General features: G+C 48.4%; 2 protein-coding genes across 2 annotated transcripts in view; one reads left to right on the plus strand and one right to left on the minus strand.

Moving 5' to 3' along the window:
• Positions 1–5,742, minus strand: part of LOC140455381 (gamma-aminobutyric acid type B receptor subunit 1-like) — a 303,305-nt gene extending 297,563 nt beyond the window's left edge. The window contains exon 1 of the mRNA XM_072550186.1: positions 5,612–5,742. The gene's annotated coding sequence lies outside the window, so the exon portion shown is untranslated. The remainder of the gene's footprint in view (positions 1–5,611) is intronic.
• Positions 5,743–6,160: 418 nt separating this feature from the next.
• Positions 6,161–10,892, plus strand: sft2d3 (SFT2 domain containing 3). The gene is made up of 2 exons (XM_072550187.1): positions 6,161–6,342; positions 6,496–10,892. The coding sequence occupies exon 2, from the start codon at positions 8,363–8,365 to the stop codon at positions 9,053–9,055; it is 693 nt and encodes a 230-aa protein (XP_072406288.1). The 5' UTR covers positions 6,161–6,342; positions 6,496–8,362; the 3' UTR covers positions 9,056–10,892.
• Positions 10,893–26,833: the final 15,941 nt, after the last annotated feature.

Below are 26,833 nucleotides of genomic sequence, written 5' to 3' on the forward strand. Positions count from 1 at the left end.
TCTGGCAGCTTCTGTGGAGAGAGAAGACAGGTCACTCGACCTGAAAGGTTCACTCTGTCTTCTCTCCACAGATGCTGCCAGACCTGCTGAGTTCTCCAGCAATTTCTCTTTGCGCCTCTGCACTTATTCAGTGTCTTTGACATTGAATTAGAATTAGAATCCCCAGAGTGTGGAAACAGGCCCTTCAGCCCAACAAGTCCACACCGACCCTCCGATTCCCCTATTACTCTACATTTACCCCTGACTAGTGCACATAACCTACATATCTCTGAACACTATGGGGCAATTCAGCATGAACAATTCATCCTAACCTACACATCTTCGTGACTGTGGGAGGAAACCCACGCAGACATGGGAAGAACATGCAAACACCACACAGACAGTCACCCGAGGCTGGAATCGAACCTGGGACCCTGGCGCTAACCACTGAGCCACCATGTCGCCCACCCCCCCCCCCGCCACCTATGCCACTGACATAATTAAAATCACAAGCCACACCTCAGCGGAAGACTCCACAAACCTCTCAACTGCAGCAAGAAAATCAGTGATCAGAAAGAAGGAAATTAAAACAATCAAACTAGAGAGAAAATCAAAAGGAGAAGCTGTTGGAGTGAAGGTTTACAAATACCCTAGAAATGATCGCCTGAAAATGAAGAAAACCTTGCACCCTTCCCAATCACAAAACACCTCACAGCTCATGAGATACCTTTTTTTAAAAAGGGGAGTTAAAGTTGGACTACAGTCAAAGTCCACACTGCAAACTTCCAGGATGGAACCTCCTGCCCTAGTGGCTCCCAGCTTGGAACGGGGGCAAGTGCATTTAATTAGGCGGGAGACGACTGTACCTGATCCCACTGCAGTTCAACAAACACACACACACACGGGGAGGCTGACGTTTCCACAGCTGTGTCCGAGAGCTGTTTTCCCTGGAGCGTTTCGGAGGCTGAGGGGTGACCTTATAGAGATTTATAAAATCATGAGGGGCATGGATAGGATAAAGAGACAAGGTCTTTTCCCTGGGGTCAGAGAGTCCAGAACTAGAGGGCATAGGTTTAGGGTGAGGGGGGAAAGATATAAAAGGGACTCAAGGGGCAATTTTTTCCCCACAGAGGGCGGAATGAGCTACCAGATGATGTGGTGGAGGCTGGTACAGTAACAACATTTAAAAGGCAGCTGGATGGGTACATGAATAGGAAGGGTTTAGAGGGGTATGGATCAAGTACTGGCAATGGGACTAGACTAATTAAGGATATGGACAAGTTGGACCGAAGGGTCTGTTTCTGTGCTGCACGTCTGTAAGAAGCAGATGCAAAGAGGTGCTTTGGTTGCAAAATTCCATGGATTCTACAGAAGTTCCAGTACGTTGGAAAACTGCTAAGTCTGCCACTGGGGGAAAAAAGTCTGCAATCCATTAATGAGGAAATAGCAGCAGGACATGTGGAAAATTAGAAGAGTCAGGCACGTTAATATGGGTGAATGGAGCAGATATCATGTTTGACAAACTTACGGGAGTTCTTTGAGGCTATAACAAGCAATGTAGGTTAACAGAGCTGTGGTCATTCCTGCCCTCCTAGATGGCTGTGGATTGCCTACAGCAGACACATCAGAGCACTGGAGCTGACCCACCAACACTGCCAGCGCAGGAACCTGTCAATCCATTGGGAAGACAGACGCACCAACTCCAGCGTCCTCGACCAACATCCCCAGCATCGAGGCACTGACCCTCCCCCACCCCCCCCCTCAGTCGGCTGCGAGGGGCTGGGCCCGCCGTCTGTGTGACTGACACGAGACTCTCCGAGCAGCTGCCCCACTCCCAGCTCCGAAACGGCAGGCCAGCCCCAGATGGGACAGAGGAAGCCCTTCAGGGATACCCACAAAGCCTCACTGCGGAGGTGCGGCATTCCCACAGGCACCTGGGAATCACTGGCCCGAGACCGTCCCAAAGTGGGGGAGGAGTGTCCGGAAAGGTCATAGTGTCATAGAGATGTACAACACAGAAACAGACCCTTCAGCCCAACTACTCCCAACTAGATATTCTAACCCAATCTAGTCCCATTTGCCAGCACTTGGCCCATATCCCTCCAAACCCTTCCTATTCATATATCCATCCAGATGTCTTTTAAATGCTGTAATTGTACCAACCTCTACAACTTCCCCTTCCAGCTCATTCCACACACGTACCATTCTCTGTGAGAAAAAGTTGCCCCTTAGGTCTATTTTATATCCTTCCCCTCTCACCCTAAACCTATGCCCTCTAGTTCTGGACTCCCTGACCCCAGGGAAAAGTCTTTGTCCATTTATCCTATCCATGCCCCTCATAATTTTACAAACCTCTATAAGGTCACCCCTCAGCCTCCGACGCTTCAGGGAAAACAGCCCCAGCCTGTTCAGCCTCTCCCTGTAGCTCAAACCCTCCAACCCTGGCAACATCCTTGTGAATCTCCCTGAAAGCCTCAAGTCCCTCAGCCTTTCCTCGTAAGACCTTGCCTCCATACCAGGCAACATCCTAGTAAACCTCCCCTGCACCCTTTCCAAAGCTTCCACATCCTTCCTATAATGCGGTGACCTGAACTGTACGGAATACTCCAAGTGCGGCCGCACCAGGTAGGAGTCAGAGGTCCGGGGACACAAACAGAAAAGTGGACTTGTGGTCAGATCAGTCATGAGCAGTTACAGCAGTTACAGAGAGCTGAATGATTATTCCTGATCCTGTCTCTGATGTTCTTTTGTTCACAAATCAAAATTTGACACTGAGCCACGTAACATAGATACTAAGGCACACTGCTAATATTTTGGTTAAAGAATCACATTTTAAGAAGAAGGTTAAAAGAGTGACAGTGAGTTAGAGAGATTTAGGGAGCTGGATTCCAGAGTTTAGAAGGATGGGGGGGAGGGATTTGATTGAAACTTTCAGAACACTGAACGGCCTGGAGAGAGTGGACATTGGGAAGGCGTTTCCATTGGTGGGAGAGATGGAAACTGGAGGGCACAGCCTTAGAGTAAAGGGAAGATCCTTTAGATGTAGATAAGGGTAAACGTCTTCAGCCAGAGAGTGGGGAATCCATGGAATATCTTGCCACAGAAGGCTGTGGAGGCCAGGTCATTGAGTATATTTAAAACAGAGATAGACCGGCTCTTGATTGCAAAGGGGGTCAAAGTTTATGGGGAGAAAGCGGGAAAATGGAGTTGAAAAACATGTCAGCCATGATTGAATGGCAAACTGGACTCAATGGGCCGAATGACCTAATTTCTGCTCCTATGTCTTATGGTCTTACACTTAGGCTGAGACAGTTGAATACACGATCGCCAAAGGTGAAGTGATTAAAATCAAGAGACTGGGAATTAGGTGAATGTAGATGTGGGGGCCAGTGGAGATTACGGACATAAGGAGAGGTGAAGCCATGGAGGGATTTGAAATAGAGGGTGGGGATCTTCCAGCCAATGATTGGTCTAACCAGTACAGCCGGCAACAAGCGTGATAGGTGAATGGGACTTGACGTGATTTGCAACATGGGCAACTGAGTTTTGGATGGCCTCACAGTTACACAGGATAGAGAGGGGGAGGCAGGCCAAGAGCACGTCAGAGTCCTAGAGGTAACTGATGCACAAGTTTGAGGGTTTCCACAGTAAAACACCCGAGGCAGAGGTCAGATGATGTTAAAATGGTCTTGGTGTTGGCATGAGAATGGCATCAAAAGCACATCCCCAAGTCAAATGTGACACCAATGCTGCACACTGTCTGGCCCAGCGTCGAGCAGCAGCTGAGGGGGAAGAGACGGAGTTAGGGGCAAGAGAACAGAGTCAATGACTTCAGTTTGCGCAATATGTAATTGGACCTTATTTCTGCTCATTTAGATACAGGCTGCCACACATTAACAACCTGATCATTAAAGCACTGGAGGCGCTGAGATGGATGGTGGAGGTGAGGAAGAGTTACAAGTCATCAGAGTGCATGTGAAAACGAGTACGCTGTGCTTTTGAATGACCCCACTAAGCAAAAACACATTTGCTTCACTCATGTCCTTTCGGGTTGGAATCTGTCTGACCTATATGTGACTCCAGACCCACAGAAATGTGGTTGACACTCATCTGCCCATGGCTGATGAAAACTGGGGGAAGGCTAAGAGTAAATTCTAAGACACAGATAGGCAGGGAAGCTATTACAGATGATACGCAGAGAAAACACCCATGGTACTAATCTCCCGGACTTTAAATTGCGGACTATGATATTTAAGATGTACATGCAACCACTTGCTAGTTCAATTTGCATACAATTCTCAATTTCTTAGTAAATTTAATAAAAATATTTGTTGATAAACTTTTAAAATGTGTCTTTTCCTCCCAAAAGATCCAGCTTAATTTTTAGAGCCTCCTTAAAACAAACTTACCATGGTGGTCAATTCAATCTGAGGGTTTTGGTGATGACAGTTTTGAGTCCAATTATTTTCAATGCAAGTGAAAAATTTCACCGAAACTTAATTTGCACCAGATATATATTGCACTTGCATAACTTTCTCTGCTCGTTTTATGGCGTAGTGTCCAAGTCTAACCGGGCAGAAACTCGACAGAGTGCAGATTTACTTCAGCTCCTGCGTAGCAGTCACAAGAGTTGTGGGTTCAAGTCTCGATCCAGGGCACGAAAATCAAGGCAAATGGTCCAGAACAGAACTGGAGGGGGAGCACGATTTGGTCAGAGGAAACTCCCAGCAACTGCTTAGCGATGAAAGCAAAAGGCTCCATGGCACTTTCTTGAAGATGGGCAGGGGCGTGATCTTGAGGAGCTTGACAGTGTAAATTCTGAAAGGGTGTGTCCCCTTACGGAAAAATCTAGGACCAGAAGGCATAGTGTCAGAGGGAAGGGCTGCCAATTTAAGACTGAGATTTCTTCTCTCAGAGGGCTGAGAGTCTTTGGAACTCCTTGCCACAGAGACAGCTATGGGGGAAGAGTCATTGTGTATATTTAAAGGCTGAGACGGGTACGTTCTTGATCAATAGAGGAATCAAGAGTTACGGGGGAAAGGGTGGCAAAGTGTGAAGGTGAGCAATATCAGATCAACCATGAATGGCAGAGCAGACTGGATGGGCTGAGTGGCATATTCCTGCTCCTATTTCTTCTGCTCTAAAGATCCTTGCTGTCTGTCCTTCAAATCAACATCAGGAGGGCAGATTGTCGAGAATTATGATTGCTCTTCCCACACTGACGACCAAAGGGATGAAAGCTTAAATGGATTGTGGGGAGGATATGCAGGAATGTAGAGTTGAAATTAAAATCAGATGCGCCACTGAACTTATTATAGGTTTTGGAGGGGGGCAGGGCCGAAGGGGTCTCTTCTCATTGGTTAAAATTGGCTCCTGTTTTTTTTTTCTTCCCCGCCCCAACCAACAGCAGCTGTCTACTTCCCGGCGATGGAGACAGGCGCTACACAAATGTAAGTGTCCCATGCTGTCCTCTGGGTCTGACCGGGCGGAGCGCGGCGCGCGGCGCGCACGCGCGCTGCAGGCGGGTGGGGGGTGGAGGGAGGGGTGAGAGCCGTTGCCCCGGCGACCAGGCCGGGCCACGCCTGACCTCTGACCCCTCCCCAGGGGCAGCGCGGCCCCGCGCTCGACTCACCCTCCCCTCCCTGAGGGCCCCGCCCCTTCCCGCTCGCGACATCCGGGTGACGGCGGTCGACGTGTTTGCAGCGGCGCAGCCGGGGCTCGAGCGTCACCGACAGAGGGACAGAGGGGCAGAGGGACAAGGGACAGAGAGACAGAGGGGGGGGAGGGGGAGAGAGACAGAGGGGGGGAGGGGGAGAGAGACAGAGGGGGGGAGGGGGAGAGGGGGAGAGAGACAGAGGGACAAGGGACAGAGGGGCAGAGGGGGGAGGGACAGAGGGGCAGAGGGGGGAGGGACAGAGGGGCAGAGGGGGGAGGGGCAGAGAGACAGAGGGGGGGAGGGGGGAGAGACAGAGGGGGGGAGGGGGGAGAGACAGAGGGGGGGAGGGGGGAGAGACAGAGGGGGGGAGGGGGGAGAGACAGAGGGGGGGGAGGGACTGGGACTGAGGGGCTTTCAGAGAGAGAGAGAGAGAGACAGAGGGGGGAGGGGCAGAGGGACAGAGACTGGGACTGGGACTGGACTGAGGGGCTTTCAGAGAGAGGGGGAGAGAGGGAGGGGGAGGGAGAGAGAGAGAGGGGGAGAGAGGGACAGGGAAAGGTGAAGGTAAAGTATAAAATATCACAGAGAGAGGGGAGAGGGGAAGGTAAAATATAGATATCAGAGAAAGGGGAGATATAAAATCTAAAATATCACAGGAGGGAGAGGGATAAAATCTAAAATATCACAGAGAAGGGGGAGAGGGGAAGGTAAAATATAAAATATCACAGAGAAGGGGGAGAGGGGAAGGTAAAATATAAAATATCACAGAGAGAGGGGAAGGTAAAATATAAAATATCACAGAGAGAGGGGAGAGGGGAAGGTAAAATATAAAATATCACAGAGAGAGGGGAGAGGGGAAGGTAAAATATAGATATCAGAGAAAGGGGAGATATAAAATCTAAAATATCACAGGAGGGAGAGGGATAAAATCTAAAATATCACAGAGAAGGGGGAGAGGGGAAGGTAAAATATAAAATATCACAGAGAAGGGGGAGAGGGGAAGGTAAAATATAAAATATCACAGAGAAGGGGGAGAGGGGAAGGTAAAATATAAAATATCACAGAGAAGGGGGAGAGGGGAAGGTAAAATATAAAATATCACAGAGAAGGGGGAGAGGGGAAGGTAAAATATAAAATATCACAGAGAAGGGGGAGAGGGGAAGGTAAAATATAAAATATCACAGAGAGAGGGGAGAGGGGAAGGTAAAATATAAAATATCACAGAGAGGGGGGAGAGGGGAAGGTAAAATATAAAATATCACAGAGAGAGGGGAGAGGGGAAGGTAAAATATAAAATATCACAGAGAAGGAGGAGAGGGGAAGGTAAAATATAAAATATCACAGAGAAGGAGGAGAGGGGAAGGTAAAATATAAAATATCACAGAAGGGGGAGAGGGATAAAATATAAATATCAGAGAAAGGGGAGATATAAAATCTAAAATATCACAGGAGGGAGAGGGATAAAATATCGTAGGAGAGGGATAAAATATCACAAGGAGAGAGAGATAAAATATAAAATATCACAGAGGGGAGAGGGATAAAATATCAGAGAAAGGGGAGAGGTAAAATATAAAATATCGTGGAGAGGGGGGAGAGATAAAATATCTCCGACAGAGAGAAATAAAATATCGGTGAGGGAGAATATCAGAGAGAGTGTGACAGGAGGATAAACTATCACAGAGGGAGAAATAAAATATAACTATCAGAGAAAGAGGGATAAAATATAAAAATCACAAGAGGGGGAGAGATAAAATATAAATATCGGAGAGAGAAAATGTCAGAGAGAAGCGATAAAATATAGAGGGAGAAGGGGATAAAACATATATCTGGGGAAGCGAGGGATACAAGTAATATTGGGGAGAGTGAGAGGATTAAAACTAATCAGAGAGGGGGGAGAGGAATAAAAATAAATTGAGGGAGACATAAAACTAATCAGAGAGAGGAAGAGAGTGGAAAAAGAGGTAGAAAGAATAAAACTAAATTCAGTGAGAGCTGCAAAATCAATGCCAGAAAAGGGGGGAATAAAATTAATATCTGACAGAGGAATAAAACTCATCAGAGATAGCTGGATGAAGAGAGGGAGAGATTAGAGAAAAATAAAAATTCGAAATTAGAGAGGAAATAAAGATAAAATTAAAGATAATGGGGGAGGAGGAATAAAATCAACATCCGAGAGAGACGAGGGAGGGACAAAGAGAGACAATTAGAGACAGTCCGATAGGAAAAGAGACTGTTAAAGAGACAGCCCAACAGGAGGAGAGAATCTGTGAAAGAGATATTCTGACAGGAGGAAAGACTCTGTTAAAGAGAGAGCCTGGCAGCAGAAGGACAGACTCTGTTAAAGGACTCTGACAGGAGGAGAAGGAGATACTCTACTAAAGACACAATCCAACAGGAGGAGAAGAAGAGACTTCGCTGAAGAGACAATCCAACAGAAGGAGGAGGACAGACTCCTTTAAAGAGACGGTCCGACAGGAGGCGAAGGAGAGACTCTAAAAGACAGAACTCAAACAGAGGGGGTCCAGCTGAAGCGGGCAGCAGCTCTGGCCAATTGTCTGTGTGCCAACTCCACCGTAACTCTGTGTGCATTCCGACCTTTTGAACTGTTCTAACTGTTTGATGCTGGGGATTTAAGTGGGGGCAGGCTGACCTTCCCTGCTCAAGGATCTTTGCTCAGAACTCGAAGCGGAACAAGTCTGCCCTGTCGCCGAGCGCCGTGGCCCCAGAATGGCTGATCTGAACCGGCAGCTGCAGGAGTACCTGTCGCAGTCACGAGGCAATCGCAACGGGAATGGGGCTGACAGCGAGCCCCTCTTACCTCTGGAAGCCGACTCCCCTGAACCCAGTCGCCCCACCAATGGCTGGATGAGCCGGATGAACCCGTTCTCTTCCGGGCAGAGCGGCGGGCCGGCGCCGAGCCAGGACTCCAGCCCATCGTCGGGTGGGCTCTGGTCAACTGAGCCAGACCCGTGCCTGCCTGCCCTGTCCCGCCGCCAGCGGCTGACCGGTTTCGGCCTGTGCCTGGCCTTGGGGCTGCTGTGCTTCGGCCTGTCAGCCCTCTACGCTCCCTTCGTGTTGCTGAGGGCCCGGAAGTTCGCCCTGCTCTTCACCCTGGGCAGCGTCTTCCTGCTGACGGGCCTGGCCCTGCTGCGTGGGCCCTACAACCAGCTCCGCCTGCTGCTCTCCCGCCAGCACCTGCCGTTCACAGCCGCCTACCTGGGCTCCCTCTTCGCCACCTTGTACAGCGCCCTGGCGCTGCGGAGCACTGCCCTGACTGCTGTCGCTGCCCTCTTTCAGCTCCTCACCCTCGCCGGCTACCTGCTCAGTTCCATCCCAGGGGGCCCGACGGGTCTCCGTTTTGTCGGTGGCTTCTTAACCTCGGCGTTCAAGCGCACAGTCAGCAAGAGCCTCCCGGTGTGAGGGACTGGAAAGCGGCTGTGTGTGTGTGTGTGGGGGGGGGGGGGGGGGGGAGCAAACTGTCTGGTGGGAAGTATACCGATTCCTACCGGCAGGCGTCAACTGTGACCCCAGTGGGCAGCGGTCTCTCTTTCTTCCACTCCTCTCTCTATCTTTCCCTGCTCTCTTCCCCTGTCTCTCCTCTCACCTCCAAGTCAGAATTCACTGGTTTGAGTCCTGTTGCAGAGGTCTGAGTACAATATCCTGGGTCAGTGCTCCCGGTGTAGCCCTGCACTGTTAAGAGGTGAACCTTTGGTGAGCTATTTTGATATTAAACCAGGGATTTCCACTACCTGTGCTCTGCGACAGATGTAAAAGTTCTTGTGATGGCTAGTAATTTGAAGTTGTTGTCGTCCCCTGGCCAATAATTGTCCAGCTGTTATCATTATGAAAAGCTAAACCAATCTGATCATTGTCACATTCCTGTTTTTTGGGACTCCACAAGACATAAATTGGCACTGTCGCGTCCCTTGTGATACAACAGTGACTGCACTTCAGATGTACTTCACTCACCAAGTGCTCTGAGATATCGGGTGGCTCTGAAAGCTGGTCTATAGGCACAACTCTGTCTTCCTTTAGCTGTGAGTGGGAAAGATGGCTGCCAGTCAGGAGAGGGCCGTGACACCCCTGTTCACGCATCCTCGTGCTACCACTTAGCAGCAAAACCGAAAATCTCCACAAGCAGTCGACTGAGTCTTAACCACACAGCAATGCCCTCCCCTTCTCTGAAAACAGTCCACTTTGGAATGAAGCTTGGAACCAAAAATGTAACTGACTGTTTCTTTGCTCCTGGAGCTGTTAGGACTTTGAGTACAGTGTGAACAAGGACTCTTGGTAGGTTTCTGTCTGTTAATACATTCCCACCCACCCCACAAACTCCCATTCAGTGCACCCAAACAATTCCAAACAGGCACCAATTACACTGTGAAGGGTGTAAATGAAATATAAACTCTTATTTCCAGTTCAGTCGTAATAAACTATGTTCTTCCAAAACAGGATTGACTCTGGAGACAGCATTAAGGTTTCAGGGTTAAATACTAGGAGGTACAGGTCTGTCAGTGTATTACACTGGTGTACAGTGTCAATGCCTACAGTTCTACTGGTACAGGTCTGTCACTGCAAGATGGCTACAGTGCTAATAGGTACAAGTCTGTCACCAACACTGTACAGTGCTAACGGGTACAGGTCTATCCCTAGCACTGTACTGTGCTAGTGGGTACAGGTTTGTCACTAACACTGTACAGTGCTAATAGGTACAGGTCTGTCACCAACACTGTACAGTGCTAACGGGTACAGGTCTATCCCTAGCACTGTACTGTGCTAGTGGGTACAGGTTTGTCACTAACACTGTACAGTGCTAATAGGTACAAGTCTGTCACCAACACTGTACAGTGCTAACGGGTACAGGTCTATCCCTAGCACTGTACTGTGCTAGTGGGTACAGGTTTGTCACTAACACTGTACAGTGCTAATAGGTACAAGTCTGTCACCAACACTGTACAGTGCTAACGGGTACAGGTCTATCCCTAGCACTGTACTGTGCTAGTGGGTACAGGTTTGTCACTAACACTGTACAGTGCTAATAGGTACAGGTCTATCCCTAGCACTGTACTGTGCTAATGGGTATGGATCTGAAAGTCCCATCACCGGGACACTGCTAATTGATACAGATTTTGTCTCTGTAATGCTGGTTCTGTCACCAAGTTAAAAGGGGATGAACGATAAGCATTAAACAACCATTATATCACGTGCCTTTGGAGAATGTGTTGTTTAATAATGACCATTAAATTGTTGTAACACATGCTGTTGTTGTCTGTGTTGTCATTGATCCCTCTGTACTTTACTGCTAACTGCCCACGCTCTGCCTGTCAAACCTGATGTGCTGTTTCAGCCCTGTTAGGGGGAAGGTGGTTAGAGGGGGGGTTTGGGAGGTGGGAGCCTGTCGTTCATTTTGCGCTGTGACATGCGATGCCCCGGTCCGTCCGAAGAGAATGGCTTCACCTCCTTCCCAAGTTGAAGGACAGCCATCGAGGGAGATCACAATCGACCTTCCTCACACCCAACTTCTGAGTCTTAACAGCACAGAAGTAAGAGTAGGAAGCATCGGAGGGAGCGAGAAGAGAACAGGGTTCTGTTGGCGTCCAAGGCTCTCTAACTTTTTTTTTTCTAGATTAACTCATTAGTCTCTGTGTGTGTGTGTCTCACTTGGGGCGAGTCCACTCACATCTGCCCACTTCAGCCTGCAGACCGTCAGTGCAGTGCGTCAGTGTGCACCCAGTCGAGCTCCCACCATCCAGGTGCACAGTATGTCTCAGGAACTTTCAGGATGGGATTGAATTGCCTGTTGCCCACATCAGGGATCTCTGCTTAATGGCTCACAGGTTCCTTCCTTGTTAAAAACAAAAATGCATTCTTGGGATTCGAGCATTGCTAGCAAGGCCAGGTCAGTGTCTGTCCCTCGGTAGGCCTTAAAACATAGTCCAATCAGCCCATCAAGTCTGCTGTGCTGTTCAGTCAGGTGATGGCTGATCCGAGAAACACGAGGGAGAAAAGAATACGGCGCTGTTTAGGTGAAGAAAGGCGATTAGGCCATAAGATTTTGGAGTAGAAGTAAGCCATTCTGCTATCGGGTGTGCTGTTCTGTTCTCACAAGGTCATGGCTGATCTGATAATCCTCAACTTCACCTTGCTGCCTTTTCCTGACAACCCTTGATTCCCCGCTGATTAAAGTTCCATGCACCTCACATTAGTGCACTCAATGACCCAGCCTCAACCAGCGATCTGTGGTAAAGGATTACACAGATTCAGTACCCCCCCCCCCCCCGGAGAAATTTCTGCTCACCTATGCCTTAGGTGGGTGAGTACAGCACGGAAACATACCCTTTGGTCCAACCGTCCACGCCAACCAGATATCCCAATGCAATCTAGTCCCATTTGCCAGCGCTTGGCTCGTATCCCTCTAAACCCTCCCTATTGATGTACCCATCCAGATGCCTTTTAAATGTTGTAACTGTACCAGCCTCCTCCACTTACTTTGTCAGCTCATTCCATACACGCACCACCCTCTGTGTGAAAAAGTTGCCCCTGAGGTCTCTTTTATATCTTTCCCCTCTCGCCCTAAACCTATGCCCCCTAGTTCTGGACTCCCCCACCCTAGGGAAAAGACTTTGTCTCTTCACTTATCCATGCCCCTCATGATTTTATAAACATCTATAAGGTGCTGCAGATAAAACAGTCTCAGCTTCTCCCTGTCTCTCAAATTATCCAACCCTGGCCCTTTTGCAGTCAAGGATTTTCAACAATTTATGATGGGAAATTGTTGCCTAGTTCTGAGCTGATTCCTAGGAAAATGGGAATCTCTTCATCACCCCCGCCCCGCCCCACCCCACCCCCCCATGCAAAGTGCCACCAACTAGATCACCGTTATGGATACTACAAGTAATGCCTAAATAAAACCAGAACAACAAAGTGAAGCAAGTTCACTTCTGGTTTGTTTGCCTTTGTATCTGCTTCTGCAATGGCTCCTTCCTTAAGGCTGACATTTATTGACCATCCCCAATTATACTTGAGCTGATGGGGTACATTAGTGAACCAAATGGGCTCTTAAGACAATGGTGATCTGGCCGCCATTAACTGGCTTTCATTCCCAGACATTACTGAATTCAAATTTTGCCATCTGCGACTGTGAGATTGGAACGCATGTCCCGAACACATTAGCCTGGGCCTCTGGATGACTTGTCCAGCAATGTTCCTTCTGACTCTCCAAGTCTGGGTACACAGGGAAAACCTGGTCAGAGACAATAAAACAAAACTGCAGATACTGGAATCCAAAATGGACAGGCAGGAGGCTGGAACTACACAGCAAACCAGGCAGCATCAAGAGTCGTGAAGAAGGGTTACACCCGAAATGTTGACTTCTCCACCTCCTGATGCTGCCTGGCTTACTGTGTTCTTCCAGCCTCCTGCATGTCTGCACAGGGAGACTTGGCCATTTGATACAGAACTGGCTCGAAGGTAGAAGACAGAGGGTGGTGGTGGAGGGTTGCTTTTCAGACTGTGGAGGCCTGTGACCAGTGGTGTCCCGCAAGTGTTGGTGCTGGGTCCACTGCTTTTCGTCATTTACATAAATGATTTGGATTTGAACCTAGGAGGTGTAGTTAGGAAATTTGCAGATGACAGGTTTGCAGCATTGATTCCTGATTGCAGCAGTCACTCCCCAAGCACAGACCTCAGAGGTCTATGCAGAAGAGAAAAGAATTCACAAGGACATTGTACTCCGACTATATTAGCATAATGCCACTGCCTCCCCTGTTATTAACGGCTTCCTCGACCTGTCATTTCAATGATTTATTCACCCAGGTCCTCCTGTTCCTGCACCCACACTCTAATTTTTTTCCCTTTATGTTGTCTCTCCACATTCTCCTTGCCAAAATGAATCACTTCACACCTCTTCGCAGAAAATTTCATCTGCCGCTCAAATCTATGCATTCTGCCAGCTTGTCTGACGTCCTTTTGATGTTCCACAGTCTCCCTGCAGTTCACAATGCTTCCCCAGTATTAGGTCCATATATTTTGCGACTGTCTTATATCAGGGTCAGCAGAGTCCCTAACACCGATTCCTAAGAAAGTCCGCTTAAAAACATTCCTCTGGGCCAAAGGACAATTCTTTATCACGTTACTTGTTACTCTGCCAATTTCATATTTACCATTTTACTATCCGTTTAATCAACCCATTCAGTGATGTTATTCACACGCCTGTGGAACAGGTGGGACTTGAAGCTGGGTCTCATAGCCCAGAGGTTGGGACACTACCATACACTTAATGGTAATGTCCTGGGAGTGTGGCGGAACCAAGAGACCTTGGGGTGAAGGTTCCTACTTACCTGAAAGTGGAGTTGCAGGTAGACCAGGATAGCGAAGAAGGCATTCAGTACATTTGACTTTATTGGTCAGTGCAGGGAGTGTGTGTTGGGAGGTCATGTTGCCGCTGTACAGGGCATTGGTTAGGCCACTTTGGAATATTGCATTCAGTTCTGGTCTCCCTGCTACAGGAAGGATGTTGTTAAAACTTGAAAGGGTTCAGAAAAGATTTACAAGGATGTTGCCAGGGTTGGAGGGTTTGAGCTACAGGGAGAGGCTGGGGCTGAGTGTCAGAGGCTGAGGGGCATGAACAGGGTAAATGTACAAAGTTTTTTCCCTGGGATAGGGGAATCCAAACTAGAGGGCACTGGTTTAAGGCAAGAGGGGAAAGATTTAAAAGGGGGCAACTTTTTCACACAGAGGGTGGTGCTTGCATGGAATGAGCTGCCAGAGGATGTGGTGGAGGCTGGTACAATTCCAAGGTTTGAAAGGGATCTGGATGGGTGAATTCTTTTCTGAATCCTTTCAAATTTCAAAACTTTCTTCTGATAGGTGGGAGACTAGAATCGCACATATTCCAAAAGTGGCCTAACCAATGTCCTGTACAGCCACAACATAACCTCCCAACTCTTCTACTCAATCCTCTGACCAATTACAGAAAGCATAGCAAATACCCTCTTCACTGTCCTATCTACCTGCGACTCCAGATTCAAGGGGCTATGAATCTGCACTCCAAGGTCTCTTTGTTCAGCAACACTCCCCAGGAGCGTACCATTAAGTGTATAAGTCCTGCTATGACTTGCTTTTCCAAAATGCAGCACGTCATTTATTTAAATTAAACCCCGTCTGCCACTCCTCGGCTCATTGGCCCATTTGATCAAGATCCAGTTGTAATCTGAGGTAACTGTCCATTATACCTCCAATTTTGGTGTCATCTGCAAACTTACTAACCTCCTATGTTCATATTCAAATCATTTATGTAAATGATGAAAAACAGCATCGATCCTTGTGGCACTCCACTAACAGGCCTCCAGTCTGAAAAACAACCCTCCACCCTCTGTCTTCTACCTTCAAACCAGTTCTGTATCCAAAAGGCTAGTTCTCCCTGTATTCCATGAGATCTAACCTTGCTATCCTTCAGGATTCCCTCCAACAACTTGCCCACCACCGACGTCAGGTTCACTGGCCTATAGTTCCCTGGCTTATCCTTACCATCTTTCTTAAATAGTGCCACCACGTTCGCCAACCTCCAGTCTTCCAGCATCTCACCTGCGACTATCGATTATATAAATATCTCAGCAAGAGGCCCAGCAATCACTTCCCTCGCTTCCCACAGAGTTCTAGCGTACACCTGAACAGGTCCTGGGGATTTATCTACTTTTACGCGTTTCAAGACATCCAGCACCATCTCCTCTGTAATATGGACATTTTTCAAGATGTCACCATCTATTTTCCCACATTGTATATCTTCCACATCCTTTTCCACAGTAAACACTTTTCACAGAGAGAATGTGAAAACTCCACACAGGCAGTCGCCCAAGGGTGGAATCGAACCTGGGTCCTTGGCACTGTGAGACGCTAATGTCCTAGCCACTTGTACCACCCCAATGTTTTTCTCTGTAACTTCCTTGCAAATTTATTCCTTTACAACAATCCACCTAGTTAATGGCCCACTAACTGAACTAAATAGTGTAATTACCCTTTTTTTTTGTTTCTTAGCCAAATAAATTATGTCCTTGATTCTCTCTGTTAAGCGCTGCAATATTCTCTTTAAATCAAACTGGCACCCTCCCCTTTTCCCTTCCCTTCCTTTCCTGTCCTTCCTGTACGCCTTGAATCCAGTAAGATTTATTATCCAATCCTGCCAGCTTATCACCACAATATTATATCTCCATGTGGCTGTCACACCCCAAAACTCACCAATTTTATTTACTACACTCCACGCATTCACATACGTGCAAAATAGCATTAATTTTGTTTGAAAGGATATTGGATTTCCCATATCGTCAGGTGCTATAGTTTCAGCCTTATCAGCAACCTCTTAAACAGGGCCTGAGCCATTTTGGTAACTGGAGGCTAGATACTGAAACTGGGTGCATCAATGTTTACCCTGCAGGATGATGGCTACAACGATCTGATGATTATTTGCTGTATATCCCTTAGAGTCAGGAACAGGCATAAGACCACCAATTTTGGTCCTGGAACGTCTACGCTCAAGCAGCTTTGGAATGGTAAGTTATCTCAAAGGGAAGTTGGAGAAGTAGGGAAGGTGGGTGGCACGGTGACTCAGTGGTTAGCAGTGCTGCCTCACAGTGCCAGGGACCTGGGTTCGATTCCCACCTCAGGCAACTGTCTGTGTGGAGTTTGCACATTCTTCCTGTGTTTGCGTGGGTTTCCTCCCACAATCCAAAGATGTGCAGGTCAGGTGAATTTGACATGCTAAATTGCCCATAGCGTTAGGTGGCTTAGTCAGGGGTAAAAATAAGGGTGAGTGGGTTACTCTTCGGAGGGTCGGTCTGGACTTGTTGGGCCAAAGGGCCAAAGTTTCTGTATTGTAGGGAATCTAATCTAATCAAATGTTTGAGCACTGTCTGAAGGCGCCATGCTGGTGTGCAGTCAGAACATCAATGGTATTGTCTACTAATGTTGCTGTCAAACCTAAGAGACATTCTGCCTACCACATGACAGAATAGAATGGAATATGAATTTCAGCACTAGTGTGATACCAGGCCGTACACCTCGATGACTGTTGGATTCTGTCGAACATGACATCCCCTTGACTCTGTGCAATAGGTAGCATGGTGACCATACTCAAAGAACAATACAACGCAGGAACAGACCCTTTGGCCCTCCAAACACGTGCTGTCAGGTTTTGCTCTTCAGTGCTAAAACTGTCTTCACTTACAGGATCCGTATCCTTCTATTTCCTTCCTATTTATGTATTCGTCCAGTTGCTTCTTGAATGCTGATCTGACAGTTCTCAATGCCACTTCCCTACCTTTTCCCCGTAACCCTTGATTACCTCGCTGTCTAAAAAAGTCTCGAAGCTTGAATATATCTAACGAACCAACCCTCTGCTGTAAAGTATTGCGTGGATTACCTCCCCTCAGAGAAGAAATTCCTCCTCATCTCTGCCTAAAATAGGCATCCTCTTATTCTGAGATGACGTGTAGTGGTCCTAGATTCCCCCAGGAGGGGGGAACACCCCTTCCGCATCTGCACTGTCACAGAGATGTATATAATGGAAACAGACCCTTCAGTCCAACTCATCCATGCCAACCAGATATCCTAAATTAACCTAGTCCCATTTGTCAGCACCCATGTCCCTCTAAACCCTTCCTATTCATATACCCATCCAGATGCCTTTTAAATGCTGTAATTGTACCAACCTCCACCACTTCCTCTGGCAGCTCATTCCATACTCGCACCACCCTCTGCATGAAAAAAGTTGCCCCTTCGGTCCCTTTTAAATCTTTCCCCCCCTCACTCCTAAACCAAGTCCCCCCAAAGATAAGATGAGAGGAGGCAGAAGAGTGGCAGAAGCGCTAGCACGGACCAGCAGAGATGAATGGCCTGTTTCAGTGCCACATAATCACATGTACTGCGGAAATCTCTTGACCAGGCATTTTGGGGACGGCAAAGGATCCACGGACATTGATATTAAGGTCTGTGTGGGTGGCACAGTGGCTCAGTGGTTAGCACTGCTGCCACACTGCACCAGGGACCCGAGTTCGATCCCACCCTCGGGGCGACTGTCGTGCGGAGTTTGCGCATCCTCCCCGTGTCTGCGTTTCCTCCCACAATCCAAAAACGTGCAGGTTCGGGTGGATTGGCCCACGCTAAATTGTCCCACAGTGTCCAAGGATGTGTAGGTTAGGTGCGTTAGTCTGGGGTAAATGTAGGGAAGTGGGTTACTCTTCAGAGGGGTCGGTGTGGACGTGTTGGGCCGAAGGGCTTGTTTGCACACTGTGGGGATTCTACGATTCTATGAGCCCGACTCACAAGAGACCCCGTTCGCTGGGACTGAGCACTTTTTTGGGCACCACGTGAGGAAACGGACACCGATTCCAGCCGCCGAGGGGTGGGGGTGGAAGTGGGGGAGGGGAGGATGCCACTCTGGCTCGTGTTGCCTCCTCCGTTTCTTGAGAGGCAGACACCTGCCGGGGTGGGGGAGATGGTCGAGGAACACAATTGCTTGCAGGCACACGGTGAGGCCGGAGGTCTGTAAATCTTCAGAGAGAGAGAGGGAGAGAGAGAGAGAGAGAGAGAGATGGGCGCGTCAGATAGCGGTCGCCTAGCAACCCATCTCCCAACTGCTTACATTAATCTGGCAGGCAGGTGCGAGCGAGCTGAGCTCCTGTGTCACTGGAGAGTGTCGGGATTAATGCCGCCGAGAGACTGCGACGCAGGAAAAACAATCCTCAGCTCGTAGCTTTCAGTGTGCAATCGGAGTGTGGGGGGAATGCGAACAAGCCACCGCCACCCAATTCCCCCCTCCCCTCCGATCCTGACCCTTCCTGCGAAGTGGGGAGGGGGGGATCGACCTCTCTTTTTTGGTTGTTGTTCCCTCTCTGCCCCTTCGAATCCCGGACACGGGGGGGGTGTTCAAACAGCCAGCTGGACCCGGTGGGGTGCGGGGTTTGGGGGCTTTGCACTCCCACCACGCCAGTGTTACGGACCAGGCCAGACCCCCTCAAAACCATTTGAAGGAGGGTTAGCCCAGAGCCTGACTTTGCGAGTCGTTTTGAGCAGGTGTACAGTGGGTGTTCGGGGAGAGGATCAGCTTGTCAAACCACTCAGTTTTAAGCAGCACAGAAGTTATTTACAAGACCTCTGAGTGGAACACAAACAACAGAATACAGAACAGCTTAACCTCTCCGAAAACCCGACAGATCACCCCAACTTAAAGGCGCTGTTCCAGACATTTGCCAAAATCCCCATTAACAACTCCTTGGCACAAGATGTAGAATTGAACACAGGGTCTTACAGGAGAGAGATCAGAGAGATCAGGTCAACCTGGACCTGCGTCTATGGGTCCAACAGCTCTTTTCCTCGCTAGTGCTAAAAACCAAACCAAACCAAACCAGAGAAAAGCTGAGCTGGGAGAACTGGCCACTCCCTTTTCATTATACAAGTGTTTATTTATTAAACTTGAAAGCCTTCTGCCTGAGGCAGTATCTGTTAGCTATTATCAAATTGGCCCCCGAAACCCTTCAACCCTCCCAGGCTTTTCAGAGACTGTGTCATTTACGACCTCTCTGAAAGAAAAAAAACCAAGGACACCATGACCTTGTTAAAGGAGTAACTTCCTCTCACCAGCGTTAACCAGGACTGACTGGTACAACCTGGGAGCAGGGGTGAGGTAGGCCACTCTCCTCCTCTGTCATTCAATGAGCCCGTCTGATCACCCTCAACTCAATTACAACATTTTAAAGGCAGCTGGATGAGTGTGTGACTATGAAGAGTTTAGAGGGTTGTGGGCCAATGCTGGCAAATGGGACTAGGTCAGTTTAAGATATCTGGTCGGTGTGCACGAGTTGGACTAAAGGGTCTGTTTCCATGTTATATAACTCTACAACTCTATAACCATGACTCCACTTTCATGCCTTCCACCCGCGTAACCTTCCTGATTGATTGAAGGCTGTCCATCTTGGCCTTGAGCATGCTTAATGAATCAGCCTGGGTCGCTAAGCCCTCTGCAGTGAATAATTCCACAGATTCATTACCCTCCGAGAGCAGAAATTCCTCCTCATCCTCCTCTTAAATGGGCAACCTCACATTCCGAGATGACGCTCTTCAGTCCTAGGCTCTCTCACAAGGGGAAACAACCTCTCCAAGATTGACTCTGAAACATACAAGATACTTTGGAAACTCGTCAAATATATTCCGCCTCTCACTTTTCTAAGTTCCGATTCTAAGTACAGACTCACCCTGTCCTCCTAAAATAGTCATACCTGGGTATCGGCCTGGTGAACTTTCTCTAGACTACCTCCAATGCCAGTACATCTTTCCTTAGATGGTCCACGGTATTCCAGCTTTGGTCTGACTCATGTCTTGTAGTTTTAGCATTACCTCCCTATTTTCATAGTCCATTCCCTTTGAAATGTTGCAAGGTCTTATCTAAATGTTCTTTGTGTTTCACACAAACCTCCTAACGCGGTTAAATTACAATTGCCTGGGAAATGGTACCGAGAAAACTGATCGTAGAAGCAGTCTATTTGGACTATTGAGTCCACACCGACCCTCCAAACAGCGTCCCACCCAGACCTAAACTTCCCTGTCACCCCTTTCCTTGTAACCCTGTATTTCCCATGGCTACTCCACCAAGCCTACAACCCTGAACACTATGGGCAATTTCGCATGGCCAATCCTTCAAACCTGCACATCTTTCTCCCCAACCCTGCCCCCCTCTCATTTATCTCTCCACTCTGCAGGCACCCTGCCTCTATTCCTAATGAAGGGCTTTTGCCTGAAATGTCGATTTTCCTGCTCCTCGGATGCTGCCTGAACTGCTGTGTTTTTCTAGCACCACTCTAATCTAGACTCTGGTTTCCATCTGCAGTCCTTGTTTTTACCTGCACATCTTTGCACTGTGGGAGGAAACCTGAGCACCTGGAGGAACCCCCTGCGGACACAGGGAGAAGGTACAAACTCCATGCAGACAGTCGCCTGAGGCTGGAATCGAACCCAGGTCCCTGGCGCCATGAGGCAGCAGTGCTAACCCACTGAGCCACCATGTCACGTGGAGCTGTTGGGTGACATATCCTGGTTCCTGTTGGACTTCACTCTTGACCTATTGAAGGTGGCCAATGAGCTTGTAAATGCATTGGCGGTAATTTTCCAAAGCTTGCTAGTTACTGGAAAAGTTCCCTCAGGCTAAAAAGGAGCAAGTTAAGCCACTCTCTTTACAAAGGGAGGAATGCAGAAAGCAGGAAACAATAGGCCAGCTAGCTTGATGTCCACCATGGTTTCAGCGTCGATCATTAAGAAGGTTAGAAATATTCATGGTACTCGTGTAGTTTTGTGAAAGGGAAATCACGTTTCACCAATTTATTGAAGTTCTTTGAAAGACAAACGTGCACAGTGAATAGGGCAGAGACTGTTGACATTCTGCAGTTGGATTTCTAGATAAGTTGGCATGTAAAAGGTCATTACCCAAAATGGAAACACACAAGATGGAGTGAAACATGGATGGAAGACTGGCTGGCTGGGAGAAAACAGAGACTGCTTTTTGTGTGCTTCCTGAAACTTTGTATTCCTCGCTCTGTTCTATCACCCGATGATCTTTGCGTGGTATGATCTGCCTGTACTTCATGCAAAACAAAACTTTTCACTGCACGTAGGTGCACGTGATAATGATAAAGCAAATCAAATAATAGGGTCTTTCTTGTGATTGACAGAATGGAGGCCTTAACCTTTTACGACTTATGTTAATGTCTCAAGTGTTTATGCCTCACATACAAAATGCTCTCTGTTGAAGTATTCCTGCAGACCATTCATCAATGAGACTTGGAACAAGTGTTCTGGCATCAGTCACCACAATTGTTAACCCAGAGGTCGCAGGTCAAAGTTCCCGACCTCGCCCAGCTGTTAGGCACAGGCCTGAGCTTGCCCAATAACAGTGGGAGCCTGCAGCATAGGGAAGATGGTTCTGGATTTCAGAAGTCCCATTCGCAGAACCGTCACCAGCCATTTTTGCCCAGGTGGGAAGGGTGCGGCGAAATGGGGCCAGGTTTTCATTAAACTGCTATTAACCCTATCTGTACCCCTTATGATTTTATAAATCTCTGCAAGGTCACCTCTCAACCTCCCACGCCATATCCCGCGCTCACCCCCCCACACCCCCCCCCCCCACCCCCTCCCCCACACCCCGCCAGTGAAAAAAGTCCCAGCTTGTATTTCAAGAAACATGGCCAGCGCCTGACCTGTCATTCGACTGCCTGGGTTTGACAGTGAGTGGGAGATTAATCTCTCCTTCCCCTGGCAAGCATGGAGAGTTGGCTCCCGCAAATGGAGTAAGGGATACGTGTGGGGGAGGTGGGGGGGGGGAAGAAAATAAAGCGTTGGGTTCTGGAATGCACTGCCTGGAAATTCGATGGAGGCAAGGTTCAATTGAGGCATTCAAGCCAGGCATTGGATGATTATTTGGTTGGAGGGGAGAAAGGCAGGAGATTGGCAGTAGGGGCTAGAACCAGTGCAGGCATGAATGGCCTCTCTCTCTCTCTCTTTGCGCTGTAATAATCCTGTGCTTCCTCCAGGCCTGTGCGATCCTGGCCTGAATTTATCACCCGTCTTCCGCTGCTAGACAAATCTAATGGCCCTCCCACGGGACAAATCTCTCCCAATGCCAATTGGGTGCCTTGGGAGTCACTTTGCTTCCCTGCAATTATGGGAATCCCAGGCCTCAGACTTACCTGACAGCACAGCATTGGGATGTCATCGGTAAACTGTCTGCCCTACACTCCCACAACCCTTCTATCTAGAAAAGCGAGAAGCAACTTTATAAAATATATGAGTAATTACACAACCGAGGGCGTCAGTTACTCACTGGTTATTTCTTCATCTCACTTGGAATCTGAAACCTCTGACTCACACAACCATCCATCACCAAGAAGCTCAGCTTCTTCTTAGCAACCATAAGACCTCGCAGACATGAACTTCTCTATTACCTCAGGCACCCTCCAACTCTCCATCAAATCCCAATCTCTATATTATGTGAACGCATCTTCACCAGCCAACCCAGAGGTCTCCTAGAATGACTGATTAACGGGGGAGAAAATAAAACGAGGATAAATCTGACCCTGTCTGTCTCACACCAGGATGCAATGTTGCTCTTACGCACTTGACAAGGAGAAGGCACCCAATCAATAGAGCAGTTTCTCAAGCACAGTGGATTGTGGGTATTGAAGCTGCCATTCCTGACTGCTTGCTGGAAAGATTGTTGTGCCCTGCAACCAAGGCTGGATGCAAGGTGTTTCTTTATTCATTCAAGGCATATGTGCGCATCATTGGCCAGTCCAACATGTATTGGCAATCCCTTGGTGTCTCTGGAGAGAGTGGCGGTGAGCTGCCATCTTGAACAGCTGCAGTACGTTTTGGTGCAGGAACACTCAGACCATTGTTTCGAGAGAGTGTTCTTGGAATTTTGACCAGGGACATTGGAGGCCCAATGATCTAGTTCTAAGTCAGGAAGCTACGTGTCTTGGGGGGTTCCTGGAGGATCATATTGCCATACATCCTCTTCCTTTGTCCTGTGGTTGCAGCTTTGGGAGGTGAGAGGGGAAATATTTAAGAAGGACCTGAGGGGCAACATCTTCATGCAGAGAGTGGTGCGTATATGGAATGGACTGCCAGAGAAAGTGGTTGAGCTAGTAACAATGGCAAGATTTTAAAAACATTTGGATAGGTGAGAAGGGTTTGGCTAGTTAAAAAAAGACTGAGGTGGTGGCTGATGGGAAATGTTCATCTTGGAGCTCAGTTACCAGTGGTGTACCACAAGGATCTGTTTTGGAACCACCGCTGTTTGTCATTTGGATGGGTTAGTAAATTTGCAGATGACACAAAGGTAGGCAGAGTTGTGGATAGTGCCGAAGGATGTAGTGGGTTACAGAGAGACATGGATAAGATGCAGAGCTGGGCTGAGAAGTGGCAAATGGAGGTTAATGTGGAAAAGTGTGAGGTAGCTCACTTTGGAAGAAGTAACAGGATTGCAGGGTACTAGGCAAATGGTAAAATTCTTGGCCGTGTAGATGAACAGAGAGATCTCAGTGTCCAGCTGCATAAATCTCTGAAAGTTGCCACCCAGGTTGACAGGGTTGTTAAGAAGGCACATGGTGTGTTGGTGTTTATTGTTAGGGGGATTGAGTTTCGGAGCCACGAGGTCATGCTGCAGCTGTACAAGACACTGGTAAGGCCACATGTGGAGTACTGCGTACAGTTCTGGTCACCGCATTATAGGAAGGATGTGGAACCTTTGGAAAGGTTCAGAGGAGATTTACTGGGATGTTGCCTGGTATGGAGGGAAGGTCTTATGAGGAAAGGCTGAGGGAACTGAGGCTGTTTTTGTTAGAGAGAAGGAGGTTGAGAGTTGACTTAATTGAGATGTATAAGATAACCAGAGGGTTAGATAGAGTGGACAGTGAGAGCCTTTTTCCTCAGATGGTGATGGCTAACATGAGGAAACAGCTTTAAATTGAGGGGTGATAGATATAGGACAGTTATCAGGGGTAGTTACTTTACTGCCTGCAACAGTAGTAGACTCGCCAACATTAAGGGCATTTAAATGGACATTGGACTTATATATGGATAATAATGAAACAGTGTAGGTTAGATGGGCATCAGATTAATTTCACAGGTCAATGCAATATCATGATCCAAAGAACCTGTACTGCGCTGTAACGTTCTATGCTCTAGGTTTGGAGGGTTATGGACTAAATATGGGCAACTGGAACGAGCTGAATGGCACCATGGTCAGCATGGACCAGTCGGGGCTAGCGACATACCCACTACTCCCAACTACTCCCAACCTCATGGCGCTGAGCCAATTGATCCATCATTGAAGGTATGCCACACTATCCTCCACCGTTCTTTCTTATCCCAGACCCCCAGTCACACCCCGCAAGCATCTATCTTTGGCCACTCTCTCGATCCCACAAATTGCCCCGTCCTCTACCTACTATCTCCAACCCTTTTCCCTGTCTCAGCTCACACGTAGCCGAAACCCTTGTGTCTCCTCAGACTCAAGCTAGACTGAAAGACTCCACCCTTTCCACTCTTCAGAAGCGTGAGGCTGATCCAAAGTGTTGCTGCCCACATCCTAACCTGCATCACCTTTCATTCACCGGTCACTCCTGGGCTCACAGACCCCAATATTAAAATTCTCCTCCTTGCTCTCTCAGGTCAAGATGTGGAGGTGATGGTGCTGGACGAGGTTGGACAGGGTCAAAGGTCACACAAACACCAGGGGTTATAGTCCAACAAATTTATTTAAATCACAAGCTTGTGTTTTCAGATACACCTATTGGACTATAACTTGGTGTCGTCGTGTGATTGTTAACCTTCACAAGTCAACAACAAAGACCTCTCCCACCTCTCCCCCACTACACCCTGCCCCCCCCACCCCCCCTCACCCTGACCCCTGCCCCGGTCATAATCTCTTCCAACCTCTTGCGTCAGGCTGAAGATACAGAAGCTTAAACACACGTACCAATGGGTTCAAAAACAGCTTCTTCCCCCGCTGTTATCAGCCTTCTCAACGGACCTCTCAAATTTCAAATCTAACGTTGATCTCGCTTTCTGTGTACTTTCTTTGCAACTGTAACTTTGGTATTTCTTGCTCTGTCCAACTTGCTTTGTACGTTATGATCTGCCTGTATGGCACACAAAACAAAATTTTTCACTGTACCCAGGGACATGTGACAACAATAAATCAAATCAAAACAAACCCCACTATGAATTCCCACTGTGGGGCCAGCAGGGTGGCTCAGTGCTTAGCACTGCTGCCTCACTGCAGTGCCTTCGATCCCAGCCTCGGGGTGACTGACTGTGTGGAGTTTGCACATTCTCCCCGTGTCTGTGTGGGTTTCCTCCGGGTGCTCCGGTTTCCTCCCACAGTCCAAAAACGTGCAGGTCAGGGTGGATTAGCCATGGCTAAATTACCCCATAGTGTCCAGGGATGTGCATTTATGAGGATAATGGGGTGGGGCAAATGGTCTGGGAGGATTGCTCTTCGGTGAGCTAGTGTGGACTTGTTGGGCCGAAGAGCCTGTTTCCACACTGCTGGGACTCTATGATTCTATGAATTCCTCCCTCTCAGTCTCTTCAACATTCTCCAGCCTCACCACCATTCCAAAATACCCGCACTCCTCCAATTCTAGCGTCTCAAGCATCACCGACTTCAATCAACATTGGCCAGTGAAGGCACGGCCACCAATGTCCCAACGTCCTGTGAAACCTTCCTCGAAGCCAATTCTCCACCCTGCAAACTCCAGGAACTGAAGATCAATCAGCAGGGATCAGCAGCGAGAAATACGTAGGAGGAAAACAGCAGAGATGTTGAAAACGTAGGAGTTCCTGTTTTAGTTTCTCATGAGCATTTGTTTGTAGCAAAAATATTGGTGATGGGCTGGGGGCGAGAGGCTTTTTAACTGACGGGCAGCTCAGACTCAAGCTGTTTATCCTAACCGGCCCATGGGAGGGTCACGTGGACCAGAGGTGGAGCAACGTGAGTGGAGCGTCTCAAGGTGAGAGGTCACGTGATGGAATCTCCAGGGGCAGACGCCACCAGAGTTGGCAACGCTCCCAGTGGGCACCAAGCCGGTCAGAAATGCGTTACATTCGAAGGGCAAACTTTGCAGCAAGACACACTGCAGGATTTGTTAGTTTCGATAAAGTCGAAATTGTAGATGATCCACCTTGGACTCAAGAGAATGGGACAGGAGTTATGTTCCAGCTGTACAGAGCTCTGGTCAGACTCCCATCTTGTGGGAACAGCATTCCGAGCTGCATATAACCATGAGCTACAACTACAGTTTCTCACGGCACAGTGGTATGTCCCTATCTCTGAGCCAGGAGGCATGGAATTAGAATCCCTGCAGTGTGGAAACAGGCCATTCGGCCCAACAAATCCACACCAACCCTCTGAAGAGTAACCCACCCAGACCCATCCTGCTACCCTACGTTTACTGCTGACTAAATGCACTTAACCTACACATCCCTGAACACTACAGGGCAATTTAGCATGGTCAATTCACCCTAACGTGCACGTCTTTGGACTGTGGAAGGAAACTGGAGCAGCTGGAGGAAACCCACGCAAACACGGGGAGAATGTGCAAACTCCACCCAGACAGTCGCCCGAGGCTGGGATCGAACCCGGGTCCCTGG

This window comes from Chiloscyllium punctatum, chromosome 30, assembly GCF_047496795.1.
Source record: "Chiloscyllium punctatum isolate Juve2018m chromosome 30, sChiPun1.3, whole genome shotgun sequence".
NCBI lineage: Eukaryota > Metazoa > Chordata > Chondrichthyes > Orectolobiformes > Hemiscylliidae > Chiloscyllium > Chiloscyllium punctatum.

What these genes read in the sequence shown, in the direction of transcription:
- sft2d3 (XM_072550187.1), top strand. Translation starts at nt 8,363, where the DNA reads ATGGCTGATCTGAACCGGCAGCTGCAGGAGTACCTGTCGCAGTCACGA.